Source organism: Schistocerca nitens, chromosome 4 (assembly GCF_023898315.1).
Source record: "Schistocerca nitens isolate TAMUIC-IGC-003100 chromosome 4, iqSchNite1.1, whole genome shotgun sequence".
NCBI lineage: Eukaryota > Metazoa > Arthropoda > Insecta > Orthoptera > Acrididae > Schistocerca > Schistocerca nitens.
The window spans coordinates 988557581-988583083 of NC_064617.1; the positions used below are offsets into that span (position 1 = coordinate 988557581).

Below are 25503 nucleotides of genomic sequence, written 5' to 3' on the forward strand. Positions count from 1 at the left end.
TACATATCACTCCTGTAGGTGTTGTCAGGACAAGATTAGATTAATTGCAGCACACACAGAGGTGTTCAAATAATCATTCTTCAGATGTTGAGTCCCATAGTGCTCAGAGCCATTTGAACCATAATCATTCTTCCCATGCTCCATACATGAATCGAATGGGTACAATAACGAGTGAATAACTGGTACAACGGGACGTACCATCTGCCATGTCCTTCACAGTTGTTTGCAGAGTGTAGATATAGATTTAAATGTAGTTGTAGATAATTGGGTGTCGGTCTTTACATGAAAATGAGACAAAAGTAGAAGATATAATTTTGCAGTGAAATTTTCAATAAATTTTGTTCCCACTGAGTCAGTATAATGAATTACATGTTGGATTTATATTCATGAGAGGTATGATTCAAACCTTCATTGGACCTGCTAAGTTCAGATTTTTTGACCGTTTAAGGTATGCTAGGTGGATTCCAAGAATATGCTGAATCGTACTCTCCCTCCTCTGGTCCATCGCCAGAGGGGGTCACGGTGCTTAGCGTGCAGTCGCTGGCGGCTTTTGGAGAGGGAGGACGTACTAGCATACCGGCAGTTGGTGGAAGGTGGCCCACGTGAACAGCCATGTTTTGCGAGCGGCATTGTATCGTACGGTGAGCTGTTTCGAGGTGGGAAGCCACGCCCCGTTGCGGTTTGTGTTGCAACTCATCCAGAAGGGCGGTGAAGCGATGTGCCTGGAGGCATGATGTGCTGCCGTTTGTATTATCGAGTTCCTGGCTTCTTGTGGTAAGATTGATCTTTCCTTTTGCATTGTAACCCCCCCCCCCCTTCTAAAGAGGACATGGTGGTTTAAACTGTGGCCGTTGGTATTTGAAGCTGCCTCACACAGACTAGACTCTTGGTTGCTAGTAAGTGCTGGTTGTTTGCTATTTATTTTGCTGCCTGCAAGGTTGCACTGGCGAGATTGCCTCCTGGTAGAGTGACACTCACCATTTGACAGTTTCAATCTGCCTGTGGGCACGTGTGTGTGTTCACCGTTAAATGGTATATTGTCAACTTGATCTGCAAGTTTGCATCTTGCGGATTCGTGTCGTGGCTTTCTTGTAGTGTTCCCTGAATTTCCCTGTTGTTGTTAACATGCACCGTTGAATGACAATTTGTTTAACGACAAGCAACAAGAAGAGCCTTTTGACAGAACGCCATTGAGTATTCAATGAGCGTACAGTTGAAATTACTGTTATAACCAAGTACGTCATTGCTCTGTGATTATTAATAACTTGGCAAGATTACAACCTTTCGACAGAGCACCGTTGATATTTCCTGTTATTAATGTGCAACATTGAATCACAATCTTTTTAATGGCAAGCCACAAGAAGAGCCTTTCGACAGAGTGCTGTTGAGTACTCAATCAGCGTACAGTTGAAAATACTGTTATTACCAAATGTTTTACAGCCACTAGCATGTACTGTGGGCTTGTGACTTGGTTAATTATGTAGTTTTAGTTTTTTAAAATATAATAAATATATGTTGCTGTTTAAGCCCCGTTTATGTATATACATGTTGAGTCGCAGCAGGTCTAGCGACTGATTATTAACGTTGTCAGCAAGATAACATAGTTCTAGTTTTATATATATATTGCTGTTTAAACTCCCTTTTTTTTATATGTATGTATGTATATGCTGGGTTGCAGCAGGTCTGGTGACTAAGTATTACTGTTGTCAGTGACACGTGCTACTTATTGCTTCAATGATTATCTTGTAGTCCTTTATCTATGTCTGTTAATATTTAAAAGGTAAAATAATTCTGGGCATTTAATAGTCTTACCCGCAGCAGGTTTGCCTGGTAGCTTACGGGCATCAGCTGTAGTATTCTGGGCTTGTTGCTTGGTTGATTACATTTTTCTAGTTTTATGTACATACATAATGTTTAAATCTGGTCACAACATGTCTGAGAATTAAACTATCATTACTGAGAATTGTGCCCCAGTTGTTGGTTTGATTGCATAGTGACCATAATTTTGGTATATGCTTTTATATACCTTCTTCCGACTTAAGGTTTGGGAAGACAAGAAACGTCTGTATTTACCATCATTGTGGGGCCGACATTGGTTTCGGATGTTCCGCACTCAACCGTGATCCTGTACCCTGTACCTTGGGTGCGTATTTGGGTTGAGAGAGTTGCCTATTCTGAGGCGCACCATTCGCTACCTCTGTCGGAGCCTGTATTGCTCGGTCCCCTGGAACTTGGCCTAGCCCTCCCACCCCCACTCCTACATAACGATAAATCCAGACTTGAGTAGGACCGTATAATATGCCAAAGCCTATTCCTATACTCCATCTCCTCAGCTTACATTAATGATGTTTGTTGGTGAAGCACTGAAACATTAATTTTCTTTCCCATTTTTACACACTTTGTTTCAACAGCTGCTGATATTTGGATGCAGAAATGTTAAACACACTTAAACTGTTACTGATTTGGGAAAAGGAACTGTGGTATTATGTTAATGGAAGATATACAAATAAATGAAAGAACATTTTTTTTTTCTTTTTATAGTTACATATGAAATGTATTTCACAATTTGTTCACATACATCATGTGATGATAACTTTAAAAATAAATAATGATTGTGATACTCTAGAGATCTATGGTATTTACTTATTCATTTGTGATGAACACTTTTAGTTACCATGAGATCAAAAGTAAAAATAACAGATTTTGGTTTCGATCAGGCTAAACCAATAGTTCATGAGTGTTCTGTTTCATTTTGTACTTATGTTATAATTCAACAGGTTGAAAGTTGCAGGGAAAAAACCCATGCATTGGTCACAAAAACAGCATTTGTGGTACAAAAAGTATACGTCTATGTTGCCATCAAGTATTTAATACGAGTTTTGTTTCTAAGATGGTATGTACAGACTATTGAGGTTCTTTTACAATTCTCTTGTAGACCTTCATAGTTGTCTGTTACATTTGTGGCTTGGAACAGCAAGAGAAACTTACACAACAGTCATATCAGTGCTCCATAGACTGCCTTGTAAGTACATATAGTTAAGTCATTGCAGCAGATAGTCATGGAGTATTTTTGAAAATGGCACTGAGGAGAAACTTTTGGAAATTATCTTTTTTGTTAACAATGATCTGAAATGAAATATTTCCAAAATTGGCAGATAAAAGTATGTCCTGTTCTTGAAATCAAAATCCGTATTTGTAACTACTGCACGTCGAGAGCTGAATCGAAGCTTGCTTTTGAATGTTTCCTTAAGGGTGGCCAGTATTATAATGCATTGCCCATTCTATATCCCCCCCCCCCCCCCCCCCTCAATTGATTAGTTGCTCGCAAATTTCAGATTAAAAGGGGTTTAACATTGAAAAATTCTTTCACTTAGCAGAGGGGAATATATGAAAAGTAATCACTAATTATGTATAATTAAGCAAGGTTAAAGAACCACTCATAGCTCAAGAAAAAGAAAAAAGTGCTGCTGGAACTAATGACTTAAATATTGTAATGAATGAGAACTCTTGTCTCTCCTGATGCAGGAAGTTGGTTCTAAATGGGTGCAAAAGAAAATGGATGAAACAATCCATCTATCGCTTGTCCTCAGTTCTGGTTGCATAATGCATTTAACTGAAATTTATTGAATTGGGATTGTAGTAACATTTGTATCTTTCTTACTAAAATTGACCAACACCTGTTTACACATTTTTCAAACCAAAGAGTTTTGATAAGACATTGAATGTCAGAAGTTGTACTATGGATGCACTTGTCAAGGGCACAGACGCTGATTTGAGTGATGAATTTCAGAATAGGGTTTTACAAATATCTGCAACAATTAGCTGCAATGTAATTTTCAGTACTTCTTTGAGAACAAATGCATTCATAGTTTTTAATTTACGGCACAGAACTGATGACTTACAAAAGAAGTGGGATAAAATATTCAATCTTTGGATGATTATCATCTCATTTGTTACATCCTTGTGAAATGGAAATGATGTGATCTCCTCTGTTGTTATTGGGTGATACACATCATGTTGCTTGGAAAATACATACAATAATGATAATTTTATGGGTAATGAGACTTAATTTATAACTGCCATTTAATTCAGACACTGCCTGATATTCTTTACACATCATACTTCTGTATATTACGTTAGCAAGATTTCTTGTGCACCCACTTCTTTATCAGTAAAGTATTTTTTTTCCAGTATGCCACAACTCTGTTTGAAAATAATTGTACATTCAGTTTTTCATCTGTCTTTTCTCTTTTTCAGCTGCCTATGAGTCTGTTACACAATAGTACGAGATTGCTCAAAACATTTTTTCATGATTACATGTTCACTCTTTGTTGTTACCAACCATACATTTTTTACAATTACTCACACACTCATCACAATTACTGCTTCCAAACTGCAGATCAACTTTTTATGTTCTACCTCTGTCACATTCAACAATCTTGAAAGCTGCTAAATCTGGGTTTGTACATCAGTTTCAATCTCACGTGATTTGAGTAAGAATACAAAAATCAAACAAATTTAGAAAATCTGTGCTTGATTTCACGTAAGCCTTATGACACCATAATTGTGACTTGATAGTGATATATTTTGTTTCACTTGAACCACTGAAACTGAATAATGTTCTTCAGTAGAACCTGAGATATGCTTCCTGATGTTTTCTCAGAACTGCAGTTTAATTTCTCCATGCAACACTGGTTGTTTGTACCAGTACCATGAAGCATACATATATCTGAGCACATCCAATGATGCACATATTGTCACATACACTAAACACAACATTACATCACTGTCACTGATATCAGAGGCTCCTTTTTGGCAGCAACTTTCAGTACGACACAATTGAACTGATTCACCATAAAACACACTTTTTCTCAGGGTTCATTGGGCTTCCTGGTTTACAGTTCCAGGCCTTTGAAAAATCTTCAGAATTTGACAGTGTGCCAATCACTCGATACCTGTTTGGACTGTGCACTCCTTCAACTACTCGTGACTTGAGTGCTCCTTTAGTTGAATTTCCACACCACATCTGCAAAAAGAAAGATTATTAAGTACTAAGAGTATAAAAATAAGTGTCATAATGCACTTCACTCAATGTTGCTTCAGTGTATGGACTTGATGTAGGAGGTGTAAGAAGATCTTGTTCCTCTTTATTATATGAAAAAGTCCTTGTTTTTTAAGCAGCCCACTTCTTGTACCTGCTCCTTACCAACTGTCAAAATTGAAAGGTCTAAAACTGATTTAGGAGCTTTGGTATGATATTTTCATAATGAAAGTATGGTTTTGTAGTAAAATATACGTATCTGATAAGAGTGTTGCAATATTTCCTTCAGAATTTATGTGGGTATGCTAGAACATAGGAACACCTCTTAAGAATATCCCAAAATGTACTGACTTCAAGGGCAGGGGGAGGAACCTCCGAAATGCTGCTGGCAAACTTTCCTGGGCATGGACCTACAAGGGAACACACAGACGCTAGGCCACAAGCCGGGCGTCAAACCTCGGCGTGGACGGCCAAGAGAGCATCCGCGGTGCGGACGGCGGAGGGTGCGCTCGAGGGAGGGGGAATCTGATATATACCTCACACCTGCCATCTATTACAGAAGTAATAGAAATCACATGTGTATGATAAGTGCAGATGAAATATAAATGAGATCTTTCGTTCTGAGGATGTATGTTTGAAGAGAGGGCACAAGAACGAAGAGAGAAAAAATGCTGCAAGATGAACATGTCTGTATAATACTTTGATTGCCACTGATTAATTTTTAAGAAAAAAATTGCCAGCTCTGTGTGCTGAAAATCTGCTCAGAAGAGAAAGAACAATTGTCAACAAATGACTTATTACTGAAAATTCTTGCAGTCTTGGTAACTCTCATTGGGTGAACTGGAAATTAGTGCAAGACCTAGCAGCTGTTATTTCCAAATGTGCCTTCTTAATTTGACACTATAATTGGGTCATTCATTTAACTAAAATTTCAGCATGATGGCAGCATGCTTCAGTGAAATCACAGCATTTAGTTGGATGGATATTCAAAACTCCTGGACTTTTATGTCTACAACTTGGTCACATAACATTCCATTATACAGAGTTTTGTCAGCCTCGCAGGAATGCTTACTGTCACATAGCGTTTGTATTGTGAGAATTAGATCTATGTTCTTAAAATCTACCAGATGAAAAAAAAGTAGTATAAATTGTTGCACCAGGGTAATTCACTTTTGTTTCAAACCAGGAATTTTTTTAATCATCACATACATAATATTTTGACTGGAAAGGGAATTTGCCAGTAAGGTCTTCCATGTGATCATGATACATGTTACTACAAGAAAATTGTCTCTCTATTCACCCTACCCTGCAAGGGAAAATAAAATTTATTATGGCGTATTTTCAAAGGAACGTGGATTAGTTATCAGTGTATCCTAATCTTTTAAACAATGTAATCCTCATACATGCAATAATACTTACATGTGCAAAACCGATGTAGAACAGCTGCTCTGGTGAATACTGTGACAAGCCAGGAAGCAATAATTCAGTTTGATTACCATGCCTTGCTTGAAACTTTTGATACGCTCTTAATGCTTCTCTGATGCCTCCATTGTCAGCAATGTTTTCACCTTGAGTATTGATACCATTAACCTACAAAAGACACCATTTATCACTTACAACAAAGTGCATATAATATAGCTTAGGAACTTGTTTTACACTGTAATAAGTGATACGTGTACTGAGCTCTAACTACAATGACATTCTTATTAGTAATAATTTAATTTAATCTGTTGAGTATGATGGTAACTTTTGTCATTTCTCGTGTTGGCATTAGTTATTTTTATGCCTGTGCTCTTTCTGCATTGCTATGTCAGCTGTTGAGTGCCAATGTATATGACAGCATAAGAGAAATCTCTTGAAGAACAAGTAATTACTTATTTGTGTTGCATATATCATAAATGTAAATGAAATGAATACTGAAAGATTGAAATATTTTCTGTTTACCAAGCAGCATCAGCAGTAGCAGATGGCACATACTTAAATGAAGGAGAATGTTAGCTTTTGGAGCCAGAGGTTCCCTCTTCTATGTTGTTGTGGTCTTCAGTCCTGAGACTGGTTTGATGCAGCTCTCCATGCTACTCTATCCTGTGCAAGCTGCTTCATCTCCCAGTACCTACTGCAACCTACATCCTTCTGAATCTGCTTAGTGCATATGTCGTAACGCAGAAGTTACACAAACTCCAGTGGGAGACACTCGAGCACTCACCTTATAGTGCAAATGTCGTAACGCAGAAGTTACACAAACTCCAGTGGGAGACACTCGAGCACTCACCTTATAGTGCAAATGTCGTAACGCAGAAGTTACACAAACTCCAGTGGGAGACACTCGAGCACTCACCTTATAGTCCTGATCTCTCCCCAGGTGGTTATCACATCTTTGGTCCCTTAACCCTCGAGCAGGTCGCGTCTGTGTATGAAGTCTGCCAACCAAAAATGAAATGATTTTGTGCGGTTCCATTTTTGTTTCACAACTTCAAGCCTATACCTATTCCTTCAGTATTGCTTCAGGTAACACAGTGATAAACTGTGTTGCCATATGTCCAAGTGAGCGGTAGTAATATAAAATACAAAGCAAACTAGATGAGAATAAAATTACGATCTGTTCAAAAAAATGACCCCCGTTACAAACCAGCCACATTATCCCACATTGAGGCAGTTGTCTATGAGATAATTAGTGATCAAATAAGCAGTTGCCCGAGATCTGATGCAACTGCACTGCATAATGCTCCGAATGCGTCATTAACACCTTTCCTTGGCAAAAGAGAGTTATAGTGAAAATGCACTATATTTATCTTCTATAAGAAGAGAGAAAGGAGTTGGAGGAAACAAGACTATAAGTAGAAAAGTCACTGAAGGTCCCATGCCAATTAAAACACAGCAGGACACTATGAGAGCATAAACTATTGATGAATATATGGGACAATCAAAAAGTTTCCATTTGAAGGCCATACAGTCCAGAATCAGTATGACAATCAGGTAAAATCACTTCGAGAATTTAAGCAATCATCCCACCAACGCACTAGGCTGAAGATAGCCATTTGGGGAAACACCGTGCCCTGCTGCATGAAGAAGTGTGTAACTACCTACTGCACATCCTCAACTAACAAAAACTGTTGACCTTTCAAAATCTTTTTTAACCCTCAAGCGGGTGCGCTGTTTTTCATAACACGAGCGGGCGTGTGGTACTCATGAAAACAATAGGTTTCCTTATGTTACCAAGGTAAGTCAAGTATGTTCAAAATCACAGTTTAATCTTAGTTTATTTAAACAAGGAGAAAATAAACTTACATAATATGAGCTAAACTACTGTTTTATTAAACAATAATGAAATAAATTTTCACTATAACTCTCTTTTGCCAAGGAAAGGTGTTAATGACACATTCGGAGCATTATGCAGTGCAGTTGCATCAGATCTCAGGCAGCTGCTTATTTGATCACTAATTATCTCATAGACAACTGCCTCAATGTGGGATAATGTGGCTGGTTTGTAATGGGGGTCATTTTTTTTGAACAGATCGTAATTTTATTCTCATCTAGTTTGCTTTGTATTTTATATTACTACCGCTCACTTGGACATATGGCAACACAGTTTATCACTGTGTTACCTGAAGCAATACTGAAGGAATAGGTATAGGCTTGAAGTTGTGAAACAAAAATGGAACCGCACAAAATCATTTCATTTTTGGTTGGCAGACTTCATACACAGACACGACCTGCTCGAGGGTTAAGGGACCAAAGATGTGATAATCACCTGGGGAGAGATCAGGACTATAAGGTGAGTGCTCGAGTGTCTCCCACTGGAGTTTGTGTAACTTCTGCGTTACGACATTTGTGATATGGGTCATGCATTAACATGAAGCAGCAAAACATCTTGCCAAACGTCATTCCACAATTGTGGTTTTTGACGACATGCTGCCCTATAACTACTCCCTGATTGACACATCTACTGGTGTTTGTCCTTCGGTATCCAAGAAAAGAATAAAAGCATCTTGGTCCCGTATGGATGCATATGGTAAAAATGTTAACATAACTCATGTTTTCACATTTACTGCATGCACGTTAGAAAGACACAACCTCCACACTAATCCCTTGCCTACCTGTCGGTGCTTACATACCCACATTGGAGTCACGGTACACTCATATATGCTACAGCAGCACCCTCAAATAGAAGCTTAAACAACAGTTAAAATTAGAAAACCTGAAATCAGAATCAGTAGCAACAGAAAGGGCAGCTATAAGTCAGATATAATGGGAGATCAGACTGAAACTGGAAGTGTGGAAGGTACTGGTTTGTATGTATGTGTGTGTGAGGCAATTCCTGAAAGCATTTTGATGAAGAAAATGTAAGCCAGTAATGTCAGAATCCCACATTACCATGTTAATTATGATGACCTAAAAAGAGAATATGAAAGTAACTAGCTTTGTAATTATATCTAAAAACAAAGATGATGTGACTTACCGAACGAAAGCGCTGGCACGTCGATAGACACACAAACAAACACAAACACACACACAAAATTCAAGCTTTCGCAACAAACTGTTGCCTCATCAGGAAAGAGGGAAGGAGAGGGAAAGACGAAAGGATGTGGGTTTTAAGGGAGAGGGTAAGGAGTCATTCCAATCCCGGGAGCGGAAAGACTTACCTTAGGGGGAAAAAAGGACAGGTATACACTCGCGCACACACACACACACACACATCCATCCACACATATACAGACACAAGCAGACATATGGGTCTTTAAATATGTCTGCTTGCGTCTGTATATGTGTGAATGGATATGTGTGTGTGTGCGAGTGTATACCTGTCCTTTTTTCCCCCAAGGTAAGTCTTTCCGCTCCCGGGATTGGAATGACTCCTTACCCTCCCCCTTAAAACCCACATCCTTTCGTCTTTCCCTCTCCTTCCCTCTTTCCTGATGAGGCAACAGTTTGTTGCAAAAGCTTGAATTTTGTGTGTGTGTTTGTGTTTGTTTGTGTGTCTATCGACCTGCCAGCGCTTTCGTTCGGTAAGTCACATCATCTTTGTTTTTAGATATATTTTTCCCACGTGGAATGTTTCCCTCTATTACATTGATAGCTTTGTAATTATAAACACTTACTGTGAAATTATCTCCAATCTCATTAACTTGATAATGGCTGTACTGGTCTACAATGCACTTGACACGCTTCTCATATTCCGTTAGAGTAGTGTCTGTCCACCATTGTTTCAAATTTCCATGCTTGTCATAACGACGTCCTGAAAAGATAATTTAGAATTTGTCAAAATAAGTCAGAGTAGCTTTTATATTGCCAACTAAAAATACAAGTAGATCAAATGCACAGGTTTCTTGACTGTATGGAAATGAACAGCACTTAAAATAAACATCAAAGGCAGGCAACCATTCTGATGAATGATGGTTGACAACAAAGATATATTTGAAAGATGAGGCAGTTACACACATTTATTTCCTCAGCCATGACAGTAGCTACAGTCTGTCAGCGACAATTCAGAAGTGAGATGACTGGATACAGAGGGTAAATGGTTGTAGAATGGGTTGGTGGTTGGAAGAGAGGGGGGGGGGTTCAGGACTACGTGGGCAAGGAGGGATAAGGAAGTAGTGGGGGGCAGGAGAGAGGGTGATGGGTAGCTGTCATGATGGACGCAAAAATTTGAACTAATACCCATAACGGTAGAAAGCAGTAGAGAGAGGGGGAGTGATACTGTTGCTTTTAAAGGTGAGGCTCCTTTCATGAAAAACTGCTCATCAAAATCTCCACTAGTTCTCATTCTCAAAACATATTCTTCCCTCTCCTTTACTTCTCATTTTACTGCATTTGCCTCTCCTGTCCTATTCCATTGTGATTCTCTCCCATTCCAACTTTTAACTCCATTAGTCCCTCCTCCTCCTCCTCCCCCCCCCCTCTCCATCCTCTTTGTTCTTAAATATCAGCAGAGAGCTTTCTTTCTTTCCATCTGCTCATCTGCTGCTTCCTACCACCTTCCTACTATCTCTCCTTAATACTCTTCGTGCATACCCACTGCCACAATCCTTCCACCTGTCTCTCAAACCAATTTGACTGGACAACCACTCACAAACAATAAGAGTTTCCAAGGTCACAGAGGTGAACTTTGAGATGATTGTGTGTGTGTGCGTGCACTACGGTTGAAAGAAAAGCAAAAGTTTGCATCTAGACTTTTGTCTGATCTTTTAAGTGTACAGAAGTAACACCTATAATTCATGATGGAATGGATGATTATTATTACGCTACTGTTTATTATTTCCTCCCTGAGATTTATGTTGTAATTTATAACAGTGGAATATCCATTTCTGTGAAAATTATTTGTGAAAATAATGATCTAGAGTGTGTTGATCTTGATGCTTACCTTGATCATCAAAGCCATGAGTTAATTCATGCCCCATAATTGCTCCAATAGCTCCATAATTTAGTGACCTGCAAAGAAGAATAGCAGAAACTGAATTGCAGCATATTGTAAAGATAATTGATAAATTAGTAATGATAAAACTACATGGCTTGTTTCTGCGGTGGAATAACGCATGTGGCATAACATTAGAATGTTAACTTTTGACATAACCATTTTCTCACAGCTGGATATTTAAATTATTGTGTACTTTTACCATTCATGCAGCATTCTAAAGAGCCAATATAATCTTAATTTAAAAACTACATGCAGCGAGTGAAGCAAAAGCATTACCATGTTAGTTGTTTCTGGAAAAAATCTTTTGCTCAGCAGCAGAGTGTACAATTTTGCAAAACTTTTTGGCAGATTAAAATTGTGTGCAAATGGACTCCAGTTTGGAAAGTAAAAAAGAAGTACTGACACCACTGAAGATGTGAAAGCATGTTATGCACTGTGTGTGGATCACTTAAGTGGAAACCACTATCTGCAAAGTTTGGTTCAGCACACACTTTTAATGTGTCATGAGTATTAACAATAGAGCCCACTCTGCTGGAGAGTGAAGGTTTCATTCTGAAAATGGTTTCTGGGCTGTGGCTAAGACATTTCTTCATGATACATTCCTTTTCAGGCTTGTTAGTCCAGAAGGAGTGCAGAGGAGCATGTGGGAAAGTGGGAGAGAGGTACTAGCAGGGCTGAAGCTGAGAAGCAAGGTTGTAAGTCAATCCTGGACAGCTGTTATTGAGAACATCAATAGCTAAAGGTTTTGGTTCGAGTTTTAGTCTATCATTCAATTTTAACACGTCAGAATGTTTGACAGTGATACTTATTTTTATCTGTTCATCTGGGCCATCATGAAACAAAATTTTATAGATACAATTACGAAAACTTGAAAAATGTGGGAGAATAAAACTAGAATGTTTCCAGCAAGGAAGAAATATTAGGGTATAATGTTCTGTCAGTGATGAGGTCATTAGAGACAGAGTACAATATTATATCAGGGGAAGGAAATCAGCCTTGTTTTTCTAAAAGGAAGCATTCCAACACTTGTCTTCAGTGATTTGGATAAACATCACAAAACCTAACCCTGAATAGCCAAATGGAAATTTGAACCAAAGTCTTTGAAAGTCACAACCACTGCATCTGTGCTAATGCAACATTTTCAGTTTTTTACCCTTTCCCCTAACTTTTTGAAGATTTATTTTCACCATCACTATACAGAGTGATCTCAAGTGGAATGACTACACAGAATAAGTAGTGGGATAAACAGATGCCAAAATGAGATTCATAGGAAGAATCTTAAGGAAGTGTAGGTCATCCATGAGAGAAGTGGCATACAAGACACTTGTTCGACAGATTCTCGAGTACTGTTCATCAATCTTCGACTCTTACCAAGTAGTACTAAGGGAAGAGAGAGATAAGACCCAACAAAGAGTAGCATGTTTTCTCATGGGATCATTTAGTTGGTATGAGAGTATTACAGAGATGCTCAAAATGTTCTAGTGGCAGACACTAAAAGAGCAGCACTGTTCATCACGGAGAGGTTTACTACTGAAATTTCGAAAGAGCACTTTTCAGGAAGAGCCAGACAACATATTACTTCCTCCCACATACTTCTCATGGAATGACCACAATGCTAAAATTTGAGAAATTGGAGATAATGCAGAGGCCTTCCAACAATCATTATTCCCACGTGTCATTCACGAATAGAACAGGGAAGGGGGTGAGTTAGTAGTACGAGAAGTACCCTTGTGGTGTATTGCTGTAGATACAGACTTGGTTTAAAATTTGGTTCCCATGTATTTTTGGGTATTAACTTACAAAATTTACATGTCATGTTACATTATGTGAAACTTAAATTTTTATCAGATACATTATTATTCAAATTCAGATAAGACTGAAAGTTATAGTTAGTTACATTTACCATATTTTTGCAACAGGATGTAAGAAAATTCCTTGCGCATGTTTATACTTACTCAAGACCAAGACCATAGAAAGGAGGCTGCAATATTCCAGCAGGAAATGCTGCAAAAAGAATACAATACTTTAGATTTTTGATGATAATACTTGTTGTACAGAACTTGTTCAAGGCTCAGCATGTTAAAAAAATGAGTTGCAATTTATTCATTAGTAGCTGCCTGATGGTTACCATGGAGCATTGCACAAGCAAAGAAACGAAATTGTATATAACTTGTGGTGATTTGAGATTTTCTGTGTAAATTATAGAACCACTCAGCCTTCTACTGTCTCGAACACACGATATTCTGGATATGAGTGTGGAATGGTAGAATCCCACCTACTGCGCATCACATGTTTGTGTGTGCAGGTTTAAAATCAGTTGCGGGAAGAAAGTATACGCAGTGGACAAACGGCATCGACAAGTACCTGTTGGGCAATCCAAAGATGTTTTAGTGAGTGTGTAAGGAAGAACCATGGAGTTTATATGCAGCTCTGTGCTTGTCGGGTCATTGACTATTGTTATTAAAACAAAGACAATCGAAAAAGAACTCCTGAAAACTCTTGACGTAACCTTGCTATAGGCAAGACTTATTTTCTGATTTATGCTAAGAAAAGTTATGGTATCAAAGCCAACTTTATTGTAACTGTAATTTAATTTGTTTCTGATGTTCAACTGTATGAGGGACTTACCAGAAGTTATATATTTATGTTGAAAGTGATAGTTTTATTGTGTATGAAAGTCAAATACATCATTAATAGATGAAAAGCAAAGTTTGTATGTCTGTCTGAAAATTACTGTACCTAGCATTATTCGCTGGAGAAGAAGTGAAGAGGGTTTCCAGCAGCCAGCTATCCAGTAAAGAAGAGTGGCTGCAAATTCCAAGGAAGCCACCTCATAAACAAGTGGAAGGTGGTTTGGGGGAATAAACCGAAATAACCCAAATTCACACTCACACTTTAAGTCGGAAACATTAGAAACTCTGAATGAGTATTGAGAGCTTTCTGTATACTGAATAACATGTGTACTGGTCACTGAAGACTGTGCTTGCAACAGGATCCATAATCACCATAAGATGTCAAGGAAATTAGTTTCATTTTAAGTCAGATTCTATAAGTAATGTAATCACCAAAATGATAATTCATTTTTACTTACCAGGAGGCAGAAACTGTTACAGAAATTTCAAAAATGTTAACTTTCAGGACTATACCTACTTTTATTTTATGAGATTGGGGGAACTGTTAAAAGTCATTAGACTTAAAAGATATTAACTGCAAAAGTTACCCAGGATATTTGATCAAGGGAGAAACAGAAGATAATGAAGTGCAAATAAACACTGAAATGCTAGCAATAGATAATACTTCAAAAGTCTGTTGAGAGTATTTGTTGATTTACAGGTATGGATGAGACAGATTAAAAAATAGAAGCATTGATGAGATAAATATGAACAGCAGAACTGTGGATTTGCTTCTTAGCAGGAGTGAAGATGGACTTGGTAAAGGTGGTGTTATTATCCATTATCACTGTCTCTTTTAACTGTTTTTCTTTATTTTAGTGAAAGACAAATAATTTTTCTCGTGCTAATTGTTTACATTACTGTTCATATTATTTTCATTCTTCCTCCCATCACCAGCATATCATAGCGTCATTGACAAGCATAATAAATTATCTGAATAATCATACTAATCACTTCTGTCATTCTCTGCTGATTTTTGTATCCTCAGGGCTCTATTTTCAGTCACTCCTTTCATATTGTGTGTGTTTGATTCCATGTTGTTCATGATGACAGTATAAATAGTAGCTTCTGACTTATGCAGAAGATACAGTTATCTATGATGAAATACTGTTTGAGCTGCAGAAATATACAGTCAAATTTGGCAAGATTTTAAAGTTGTGCAAAGACTGATAACTCACTTTAAATGTTCAGAAATGGGAATTTGTGGATTTCACAGACTGGTAAGAGCATAGTATACTATGACCACAATTCAATGAATTACAATTTGAATTGGTAACTCATACAAATACCTGGATGCACCAGACAGCAAGGATATGAAATGGAGTGATGACATAGGTCCAGTTGTAGGTAAAACAGGTACTGACTTCAGTTCATTGGTAGGACAAAGGCTACATGCAAGCCATCTTACAATACTCATGCATGTGGGACTCCCTTCAAACAGGATTGACAGGGAATGTTGAACAAAGAAGGGCAACATGAAAGGTCACAAATTATTGGACTCATCAGAGAGCATCATAGAGATGCTGAAAAACTTAAGCCAATAGGCACTTGAAGATAGTTGCAAACTACTGGATCCCTGAAAAGTCTGCTTACTAAATTTAAAAAAACCAGCATTAAATGAGGAATCTAGGAATACCAGGTGTAGAAATATGAAACTGGAATTTGGTTGTCTGTTCTTTTTATACATATTTCCCACCTCTCTGGCAGGCTATGTATGCTATGCCAAAAAGACAGTTCTTCTTTTAAAGCAAACCAGTCAGCGAGCCATTTTTGTACAATGTAATGTGAATTGAAGCATGGTTCAGTAAGAATGTGTCCCATTGATGCAAAGAGATGATAATCAAATGGAGCCAAGTCTGGAGAATAAGCCACATGCCCTAGTATTTCCCAACTGAACGCCTCGATCATTTCCCTGACTCGTTTTTCTGTGTGTGATGGGGTGTTATCATGGAGCAATATGACTTTATATTGCCTTTTCCCATATTCTAGTCATTTCTCACATAATGCTTGATTTAAATCAAACATTTGCTGTTGGTAGCAATCAGTGTTAATGGTTTCATCAGGTTTTAGCAGCTCATAATGACACCCTTCTGATCCCACCAAATGCAGAGCATGGTCTTCTTTCCAAAGCAGTTTGGTCTTGCAGTGAATGTGGATTGATTGCCAGGATTCACACTTGATTTGCAATGTTTAGGATTCTCAAAATATAAGCATTTTTCATCACCTGTCACTATTCGATGGAGGAACGACTTTCTTTTGTATCTGGCCAGCGGCATTTCACAAGTGGTCTTTCGATTTGCTTGCTGTCTTTCATTCAGTTCTTGTGGGCCCCATTTTCCCCAGTTTCTGCACCTTTCCCATAGCTTTCAACTGAATAGAAACAGCTTTCTGTGTCACATTTAATTGTTCAACAAGTTGCTGTTGAATTTGAGTATCATCCTCATCCAATAAGGCCTGCAATTCGTTGTCGTTGAACTTTTTTGGTGGCTTCCTGCACTCATTGTTTCTCACTTCAAAATCACCACTTTTGAGTTTTTTGAACTACTTGAAACACTATGTTTTCCCAGGAGCATGTTTGCCAAAAGCTTCGACAAGCAATCAATGTGATTCTGCAGCAGTTTTCTTCGAATGATAACAGAAAACCAATGCTGTTCACAAACTGTAGTCCATAGACACAAAACTAGTCATGTTTATGAGTTTGAAACAGATACCAATGTCTGCAACTTGGGTTCCTGTGTGTTGACATTCATCGTCAGCCATTACAGGAAGCAGATAGCCCCTACACTGATGGCTAGCACCGTCTGTAGGGAAATTTTGCTTTCATACTTCTACACCTTGTATGCTACACCCGTTACATATTGCTCCTTTAGGGACTATGAAGACAAGACCTGATTAATTACAGTCTAACATACACATTTACTCAATCATTCATCCTGTGCTCCATACACAATAGGAATGGGAAGAAGCCCCAATAAGTACATAATGGGAAGGATCTGCTGACATTCATTTCACGGTGGTCTGAAGAACTGAGATGTAGATGTTGATACATGATTACAGATTAATTTCTTGCAGCATCTTGTGTCAGACTTTATCTGGCTTACAGAGTGACTTCCCCAATCAAACTCAACTTAGCCTTGTTTTGTTTAATTTTTAGCTCTATTTTTGCTATGTTAAGAAAACTTTAGTTCTTGAAGCAAGGTTTTTGAGACATCTTGATGATGATGGTATGTGCACCTGGTAAGTACAAATATTACCACATTTATGTTTGATTACAATTTTAAGAACTTTTCCTTGTTGCTCACAGCTTCAGTTTTTAGGGATTCTCATAATATTATGGTCTTTTAAGTCATGGAGCATAATCACACAGTGCATCTGACCTCTCTTTTCACCATTTTCATAGTTCCTGAGCTAGTAAATTACTTCACACCAATGAATGAGTGAATGAATGAACAAACACATGAAATGATGAATGAATGTATGTGTAAACCATCCAGTTGGTGATGGAAGAAATCAAAATACAATTTTAACTCTCTTTACTGACTCAGAACTTTACAGTTATTTTGTTTCTATATTTTTCCTCCTTACTTATCATCTTTCATCACTCCTTTTCTGATAGGCTCTGTTAAGCTATAGGTAATTTGTATTCATATAGTAAGTAATGACACTAAGTTACACAATATCATTATTAATTTCTTTAAAGTTACCTTGTCTTCTGTATCTTAGATATATCAGAAATGTTTTAAAATGTTAGCTTTTGGATATAAATGAAAAAGAAATTACAAATAACAACACTGTAAGTAGAAGAGAATACTTACTGACAGAGTTGAGGATTGGTGAGTAGAAAGCATTCACAGTTGTTGCTGGTGTCACCCACCTTTAAAATGAAATAACATTCCACGTTAACAGAACTGTTGATTAATTTTCAATATGAAATGCACATGCACAGAGTTACAAGTAATCACTATTTTGTGTTGCATTTAGAGATTTACCAGCATACTTATTTTCCAATTTTATCTGTGTTCCAATATTCTCTATGTCCTTAGCACATACAAATGAGGAATTTTGTGTCAAGTCTGACTGTAAGGAATAAAATAACAGTTTGGTTCCTACAATCACACAGTGGACTGAGATCAAGAGGTGCAGTCACAACATATTACAGTTGCAAGAAGTTTTTTATGTTTGGCAATTTCAGAGCGTTAAAAGTACAACCGGAAATAATTACAGAATCAAATGAAATTTAGAACACTAACCTGTTATAGTCAGGTGATCTGCGGATATCTTCAAGTGTCCTTTTGATGGAAGTTTGTGACAACTTCAGGTAAGTCTCAAACAGCTGTCCCTCTACGACTTCAGTCTGTAAATTAAATAAAAGCATTTCACATGTATGTGAATAACAACACTGGCCAATGGGTATACTTTATAGACAAATGTTTGTATGGAATATTTCATAAATTCACAAACTGATCCACATTTCCGACACTTAAGTACATGCTGAACAAGTCACAACACACACAAACATCATTGATGTGACAGGTGTGCTCCATTCGCAAAAAAAAAGAAAAAATGCAAAAGGGAGCAAAATTTTAAAACTGCCATTATTGTAATGTCTTATTTTTGAGTTTGAAGACATCACATCCCAACAACTAAATATTACAGGAAATACACAAAATGTATTATATGTAAAAGTAGTTATAGCCTAAGTGCCCACTCAGTATTTTTTTCTGAACCTGGATCACTTTGATATTTAATAGGTAAGCATGTATCAGCAGGCTGTACAAAGCATTCATCCACCTTTCTTTATTATTAAATAAGGTAATAGGATAGATAAAAAAAGTCTACTCACCAAGCAGTGGTAGAACACACACATAAATGATTATAATTGGGCAAGCTTTTGGAGCCAGTGGTTCCTCCTTCAGGCAGAAGGGTTGATGGGGAAGGAAGAGTGGTGAAGGAAAAGGACTGGAGAGGTCTAGGAAAAGGGGTAGATTTCTGGAAAGTCACCCAGAACTGTGTGTCAATGGAGACATGCTGGATGGGATGAGAAGAAAAGACTGATTGTTGGGGCTGCACCGGATGAGATTTGAAAACCTGCGAGTTTAAAGGTGGAAGACAGGGTAATACGCAAGACAATACATTGTTACCACCATCTGCGCAATGCTTTCTGAAACGCTTGCCACCCGAACACTTCCGTATCATCGGGTAGGTTTGTGTGTAGCATGCTCTGGGGGAAATAACGCCAACTGCCTTGCTCCACTCAGGCCATGGCTATATGTTACCCTTATCACTGTGGCATCAGGAAGGCCATCCAGTGATAAAGTTAAATAATGAAACGAAATTTGCCAAATACTGAAAAAGCAGATCCTGTACTGGCTGGGATAAATGCTGGCCCCCGCATGTGGTCGCCTATGTCTCTAGCTATATCACTAAAATAAGTCTAAATCCTCGACTACTAGGTAAATTATTGAACTGGAATCCTCTCTCACATATTCCCTATTGGGATTCCTTTGCATTGTTGCAAGCTTGCTAGGATCTAATTGAAAAGCCAGGAATTGTACGATAAAAAACCCTTTGTCTTTTTCCTCTTAACTGCAGTCTTGGCAAAGTTCCAAGTGAACAAGAGAAAGAAATGAGGTGCGTGAGCTTACGCTTTATCCAAATGAATTATTCTGGGGAAATCAGCTGAATAATATTTTCATCTCAGAGCATTTTCACGACGAGAATTTATCGAGAAAATAAGGCCTTTTGAGGCAACAGGGTAAATAAAGACAAACCTCGTTGTAATGTTTCTCCAGTTCCCCAGGCGTGAGCAGCCAGCCTGGGAAGCCAATGAAGGGTCGCATGGCGTGCGCCTTTTCCAGTGTCCTCGCCTTCGTCACGTCATCCATCCACTGCAGCTCGCCCACCATTTCGGTGAACGCGTTCCTGATGTCGTTCACCATCTCCAGAGCCTGGAAAGCCGTTCAGTTGCCCTTGAATCTTGAGAGACAAACAGTGTTTCCCAAACACAGAGAGACATGAATACATGACGATAGTTTATATAAGCTCAAATTATATATGAACTCAAGTTATTCTAGGCGTGTTTAGTAGAGTAGTTTTACCTTTCAAGTCTGACTCAAGAGTTGGAATCCATAAGCTATGTGGCGGAAACAAGAGCTTATTTACATGTAAACAAGCAGATTGTGAAATTAATCAACTATCCTATTTAGATCGGTTTCATTTTGCTGAAGTAATTAAAATTAAATCTAGATCTACATTTACTTTACACAATGAAGTGTGGATAAGTTTTTAAATCAACATTAGCCACTTATTGATCTATTTAATTAACAGGACCAACAAGACAAGAGAGAGTGGTGGTTATAGCGCCCCTATACCAATATGTGATAGCAATATTTTTTGCAAGTGAATTTAGGCGTAGAAGAACTGTGGGAAAAACTCGTGTGACTATGATATGCGTAAACACACAGTTTTATGCGAACAGTTCTCTCTGTGGCTGTCTTCCGAAACTTTATTGCGTATACTGCTTATCCAGCTACGTAATGTAATGTAATTTAGTTTACTGAGCTGATCTCAAATAGAGAACCGGTTAAAGTGCGACTTGAGTTTTATTTGTAGAAGAGTTAAACCTAAGTCAAATAATCCTAGCGTTCAGAATTTAGCATTTTCTGCAGCGGAGAGAAGACAGCTTTGCCGGAGCGCTGCAGTCTGCCGCCATTACACATTTAAAATTTACATCGTTGTTTTACAGACACGGTACTATCAACGCAGATTATTTAATATTTTTTCTTCAAATAAAGCTGGAGACCTGGACCAGGCAGTTTAATGGCGAATTTGCATTTTAAGGTATTATGTCTAAAGGAAAACGACTTTCATAACAAAAAGTGAACGTTATATTTGAACTAGCATAATGGAAAGTAAAGTGAGAGCTAAAACATATTTATTTTTATGTGTAATTATCACATTAATTTGTTATCTTTTAATGCGTTCGTAAGATATCGATCGTATGTGGCTTAGAATTCGTATAGCGTTGCTAGATTGTTTCTCCAGCTTTATCAATTCTAACAATACTACTCCACACATTAACAGTTCCACTAAAATAACAATCTTTGTTTAACATCATACTAACAAACTGAAATATTAACACATTTTTAAAGAACATATAACACATAATTTAATCAAAGTATTTGTACATTAAACGGTGGTGATGGTTGTGGTGGTGCATTAGTGTCAGTATGGCTTAGTATGCAACCTACCTCTCTCATCTTATTGTGGCTAAGTGAGAAATAGACCTACCAAAGAGGCAGCATAATTTTTAAACCGTCTATCACAAATTCTGCTTTTCTAAATTTACCCAATCGCGCTTCACGAGAACGTAGTCTTTCTTCCAACAGTCTCAGAGCATGTGTGTTATACTGTACAAGTTCCTTTCAGTGGGCCTTTGACAACGTCCGTCAAACCCATTTGGTAAGCACCTGCCAAATTGGCTCAATGCCCTAATACTTTTTTTCTTCAGGAGCGTACCCGGAATCGTGGTAGTTGGAGGGTGGGGGAAGAGATGGCGCATTGCAGTTTATGTCTCGCGGTGAACAGCAAAATATTTTGAGATTTCACGACAAATACTTCTGGGTACATTTGTTACTAGTCAGTATCTGTTACATGCTCCGTCTTTCTGTAAACTGACATGTCTCTTTGATATGATAGGGCAGGATGCGAATCTGGTTTAGGAAAAGATATTTTTTTTTTTGTAGGGGTACAGTGGCTTCCCCTATACGGCTGTGTTCGCCCATGGTTCCGTATACAACCCTCAGCGGCTACAGTTATCTTTGGTAAAAATTAAATGTAATGTCGGTACATTTTTAACAAATTCAAGTCGACCTTGAAAAGGAGTGCGTGTCAACGATGACACGGTAATGTCATAGTCTAACGTAATGTATTAGACTGCGATAATGTCTTAGGGTTTGCGGTTGTGAAAAGACGCTGAGAGGAATTTTATATTGGGATTGGTGCATCATTAACGTTTGTCATGAAAAACATTTGAACATCAGTGTAATTAACCAGCGTGGTGTAATTGATTTACTGAGAAGCAAATATAAATCGGGCCTATTCTGAGATATAACAAAATGGACCCCGAGATTTTTCAGGGAATTCGGCAACTGTAACTGCGTATGAGGGCTACATTTATCTCGAGGGCGCTTTTAGCTTTCGGGCAATTAGGTACTATGGCACAGCTGGCTGGAGAGATTCAAGAGATGAGAAATTTTTAGTGTGAACTCGAAGTTAGAGCCGGATCGGAAACGAGGGGAGTCGGCAATTCCTATGGTTGACAGAAACATTACGGTAAATGCTGTGTTCTAACATTATGCTGATTTGCAAATATCCTGCACTTATCGCTAAAACAAGACTAGTTTCCACATAGACGACAAGAACCTGGCATACAACGAAAGAGGTGGCGTAGTGGTAGCACACTGGACTCCCATTCGGGGGGGGGGACGGTTCAATCCCGCGTCCGGCCATCCCGATTTAGGTTTTCCTTGATTTCCCTAAATCGCCCCAGGCAAATTCCGGGATGGTTCCTCTGAAAGGGCACGGCCGACTTCCTTCCCTAATCCGATGAGGCCGATGACCTCGCTGTTTGGTCTCCTCCCCCAAACAACCCAACCCTGGGATACATTATTGTGGAAATATCAGTCAAGTCATACTGCCAAGTAATTCCTCAGTTTTTAATCCAAAACACCGCATAATTTAACAACACTACTAGGATGAATCTACAAAACTCTTGAACAAGCAATTCCTGCAATTAAATTTACATTCGGTAAGAATGCGTAAATAATTACAAAAATAGGCTTGACTGTGAGGACTCACCTTCACCCGTGATTCGTTGTTGAAATGCTTCTGCACATACAGGTAGCTCACCGCCATTCCGAAGTTGGAGTTTACGTTTCCTGTGCAGCCTTTCCATCTGAAAAGAGACACCATTTTCACTATCTGTCGATACAAATCGTATAATTCAGCATCAGTAGCAATATCTAGACCGTGTCTTATGTGTAGAAAGAAAAACAACTAATAAAAGACATTTCACATTAGAATGCTTCTTACTAAAAATATGTGGATAGAAGTGCACTCTGAAATCAGATATGAGATTGTCCAGTTGCGTTTCTGTGTCGGTATGTGCATCTGTACACCGCAAGCCACAGTACAGAGCGGGTGCGAAAGATACAAGGCGTATCAGGATCGTACTCCGTGTATCGATTTCCATTCGGAGGTAAGATCTAGGAACGTTCAACAAGTAACGCAACAATTTTTTTTCTAGTCCAGTTTCAGTTGAAAAAATGCAGAATTTGTTGCAGGTCATAGTGGAATATTCCCGCTTTAACCGCTATAGTTTCGTGAAGTTCCGATAGGTGCCGACGCTGTACGTAGCCTTCAAAATGGCGTCTGTAAAGGAGGTGCGTTCCAAGCGAAGAGCCGCTTTTGGAAGAAATCTAGAGCACCGCAGATACTCACATGCGCTTGCTGAATGTCCACAAAGACGGTACTGTGAACAAAAGCGTGGTGAGTCATTGGGCGAGGCGTCTGTCATCATCGCAACAGGGCCGTGCAAAGCTGACTGATCTCCCGTGTGTTGGGCGGCCACATACTGCTGTGACTCCCGCAATGTTGGAACGTGCGGACACTCTCATTCGAGGTGATCGACGGATGACGAATACCTTGCTGCACAACTGGACGTTTCTCTTGGTAGTGCTGACACACATGCCCACCACTTTTTTCCTTCAATTTGTTGGCTTTTGGGACCTGCCCATTCAGCCATCTCAGTAGTGGAATTTCAGTTATCATGACACGAATATAAGGACAACACAACACTCAGTCACCGAGTGGCGAAAATCTCTGACCCAGCCAGGAATCGAACCCTGGCCCTTTTGGTTAGGAATCCACCACTCTGAGCTGGGGCTATTTGTGGCAAGAGACCAAACTGAGAGGTCATCGGTCTCATCGGATTAGGGAAGGACGGGGAAGGAAGTCGGCCGTGCCCTTTCAAAGGAACCATCTATGCATTTGCTGGAGCTATTTAGGGAAATCACGGAAAACCTAAATCAGGATGGAAGGACGAGAGATTGAACCGTCGTCCTCCCGAATGCGAGTCCACCGCTCTGACCGCGCAGCTACACCGTGGTCCTTTTGGTTAGGAACCCACCTCGCTGACAGCGCAGCTACAGAGGTGGACCGTTCACCAATTGGGGCACTCAAAGGAATGTGCGTGCTGGGCTCCTCATCGCCTAACAGAAGACCATAAAGAGCAACGAAGGACCATCTGTGCGGAATTACTTGCGCGTTACGAGGCTGAATGTAACAATTTTTTATCGATCATCATCACAGGCGATGAAACATGCGTTCATCACTTCGAACTGGAAAGGAAACGGCAATCCATAGAGTGGCGCCACACCACCGTCCGTAGAAAACAAAACTGCACCCTCGGCTGGTCAAGTCATGGCAGCGGTCTTCTTCGAGGTTGTTTCCTGGACTCTTAAGGCGTTATTCTGTTTCATGTCCTCCCTCATGGCGCAACGATCAACTCTGAAGTAGTTGTGCCAACGTCAGGAAATTAAAGAAACAACTTCGCGTGTTCGTCTCACAAAAATACAAACGAACTTCTCTTTCTTCATAACAACGCAAGACCTCACACAAGTATGTGCGCCCGAGAGGAGCTCCCAGAACTTCGTTGGACCAGTCTTCCTAAGCCACCGTACAGCCTGGATTTCGCACCTTCTGACTTCTGTCTTTTCAGCCCAATGAAGGCGGGAAGGAGTATGCGGATTATGGGGAGGTTATTGACGCAGCAAGACGTTGGCTCCGACCTAGACAAGTTGATGGGTCCATCCAGGCATAGAGGCCCTCCCACTAAGGTGACCGTCGCATTGAACAGAGATTATGTTCAAAAATAAGGTTCTGTAGTCGAAAGAATTTTTATGTTGAAAAATAGGGTTTTGTAGCCAAAAGAATTTTTTTTCGCAACATAATCTCAGCCAGAAGTACTGAGACCCGTGACCTAGGGTTAGTGTCTTTGATTAGTAATCAAAACGTCCCAGGTTCGAACCCTGCCACCACTTAAATTTTGAATAAAAATCATCCGCTTTGACGACCGAAAGCCTTCGGCGTTAGAAGTCAGCCTCAATCTCCCAACGGCCTTGTCAAAGAAGGTGGAGGAGTGGACAGAGGTTCAGGGCACTGTCTTGTCTTTGGGGTGGAAAACTGCGCCTAAAGACGGAAGAATCAGCAATGAACAATGGCTCGAGGATGCAGAAGGCAATGGAGACCACTGCATTAAAGACACGTAACGTGTATCCACAGCTTATGTGGCTTGTAATTGAAAAAGTGGT

The 25503-nt window shown here is 39.1% G+C and overlaps 1 protein-coding gene across 1 annotated transcript in view; it reads right to left on the minus strand.

The window, feature by feature from the left end:
* Positions 1–3293: 3293 nt before the first annotated feature.
* LOC126253707 (neprilysin-4-like) overlaps positions 3294–25503 on the minus strand; it is an 823274-nt gene continuing 801064 nt past the window's right edge. The window contains exons 12-20 of the mRNA XM_049955239.1: positions 22991–23087; positions 19903–20079; positions 18382–18485; positions 17947–18005; positions 13415–13463; positions 11406–11473; positions 10141–10277; positions 6461–6631; positions 3294–5026 (exon numbers count right to left, since the gene is read on the minus strand). Coding sequence (XP_049811196.1) covers positions 4850–5026; positions 6461–6631; positions 10141–10277; positions 11406–11473; positions 13415–13463; positions 17947–18005; positions 18382–18485; positions 19903–20079; positions 22991–23087 — 1039 coding nt within the window. The 3' untranslated portion in view covers positions 3294–4849. The remainder of the gene's footprint in view (positions 5027–6460; positions 6632–10140; positions 10278–11405; positions 11474–13414; positions 13464–17946; positions 18006–18381; positions 18486–19902; positions 20080–22990; positions 23088–25503) is intronic.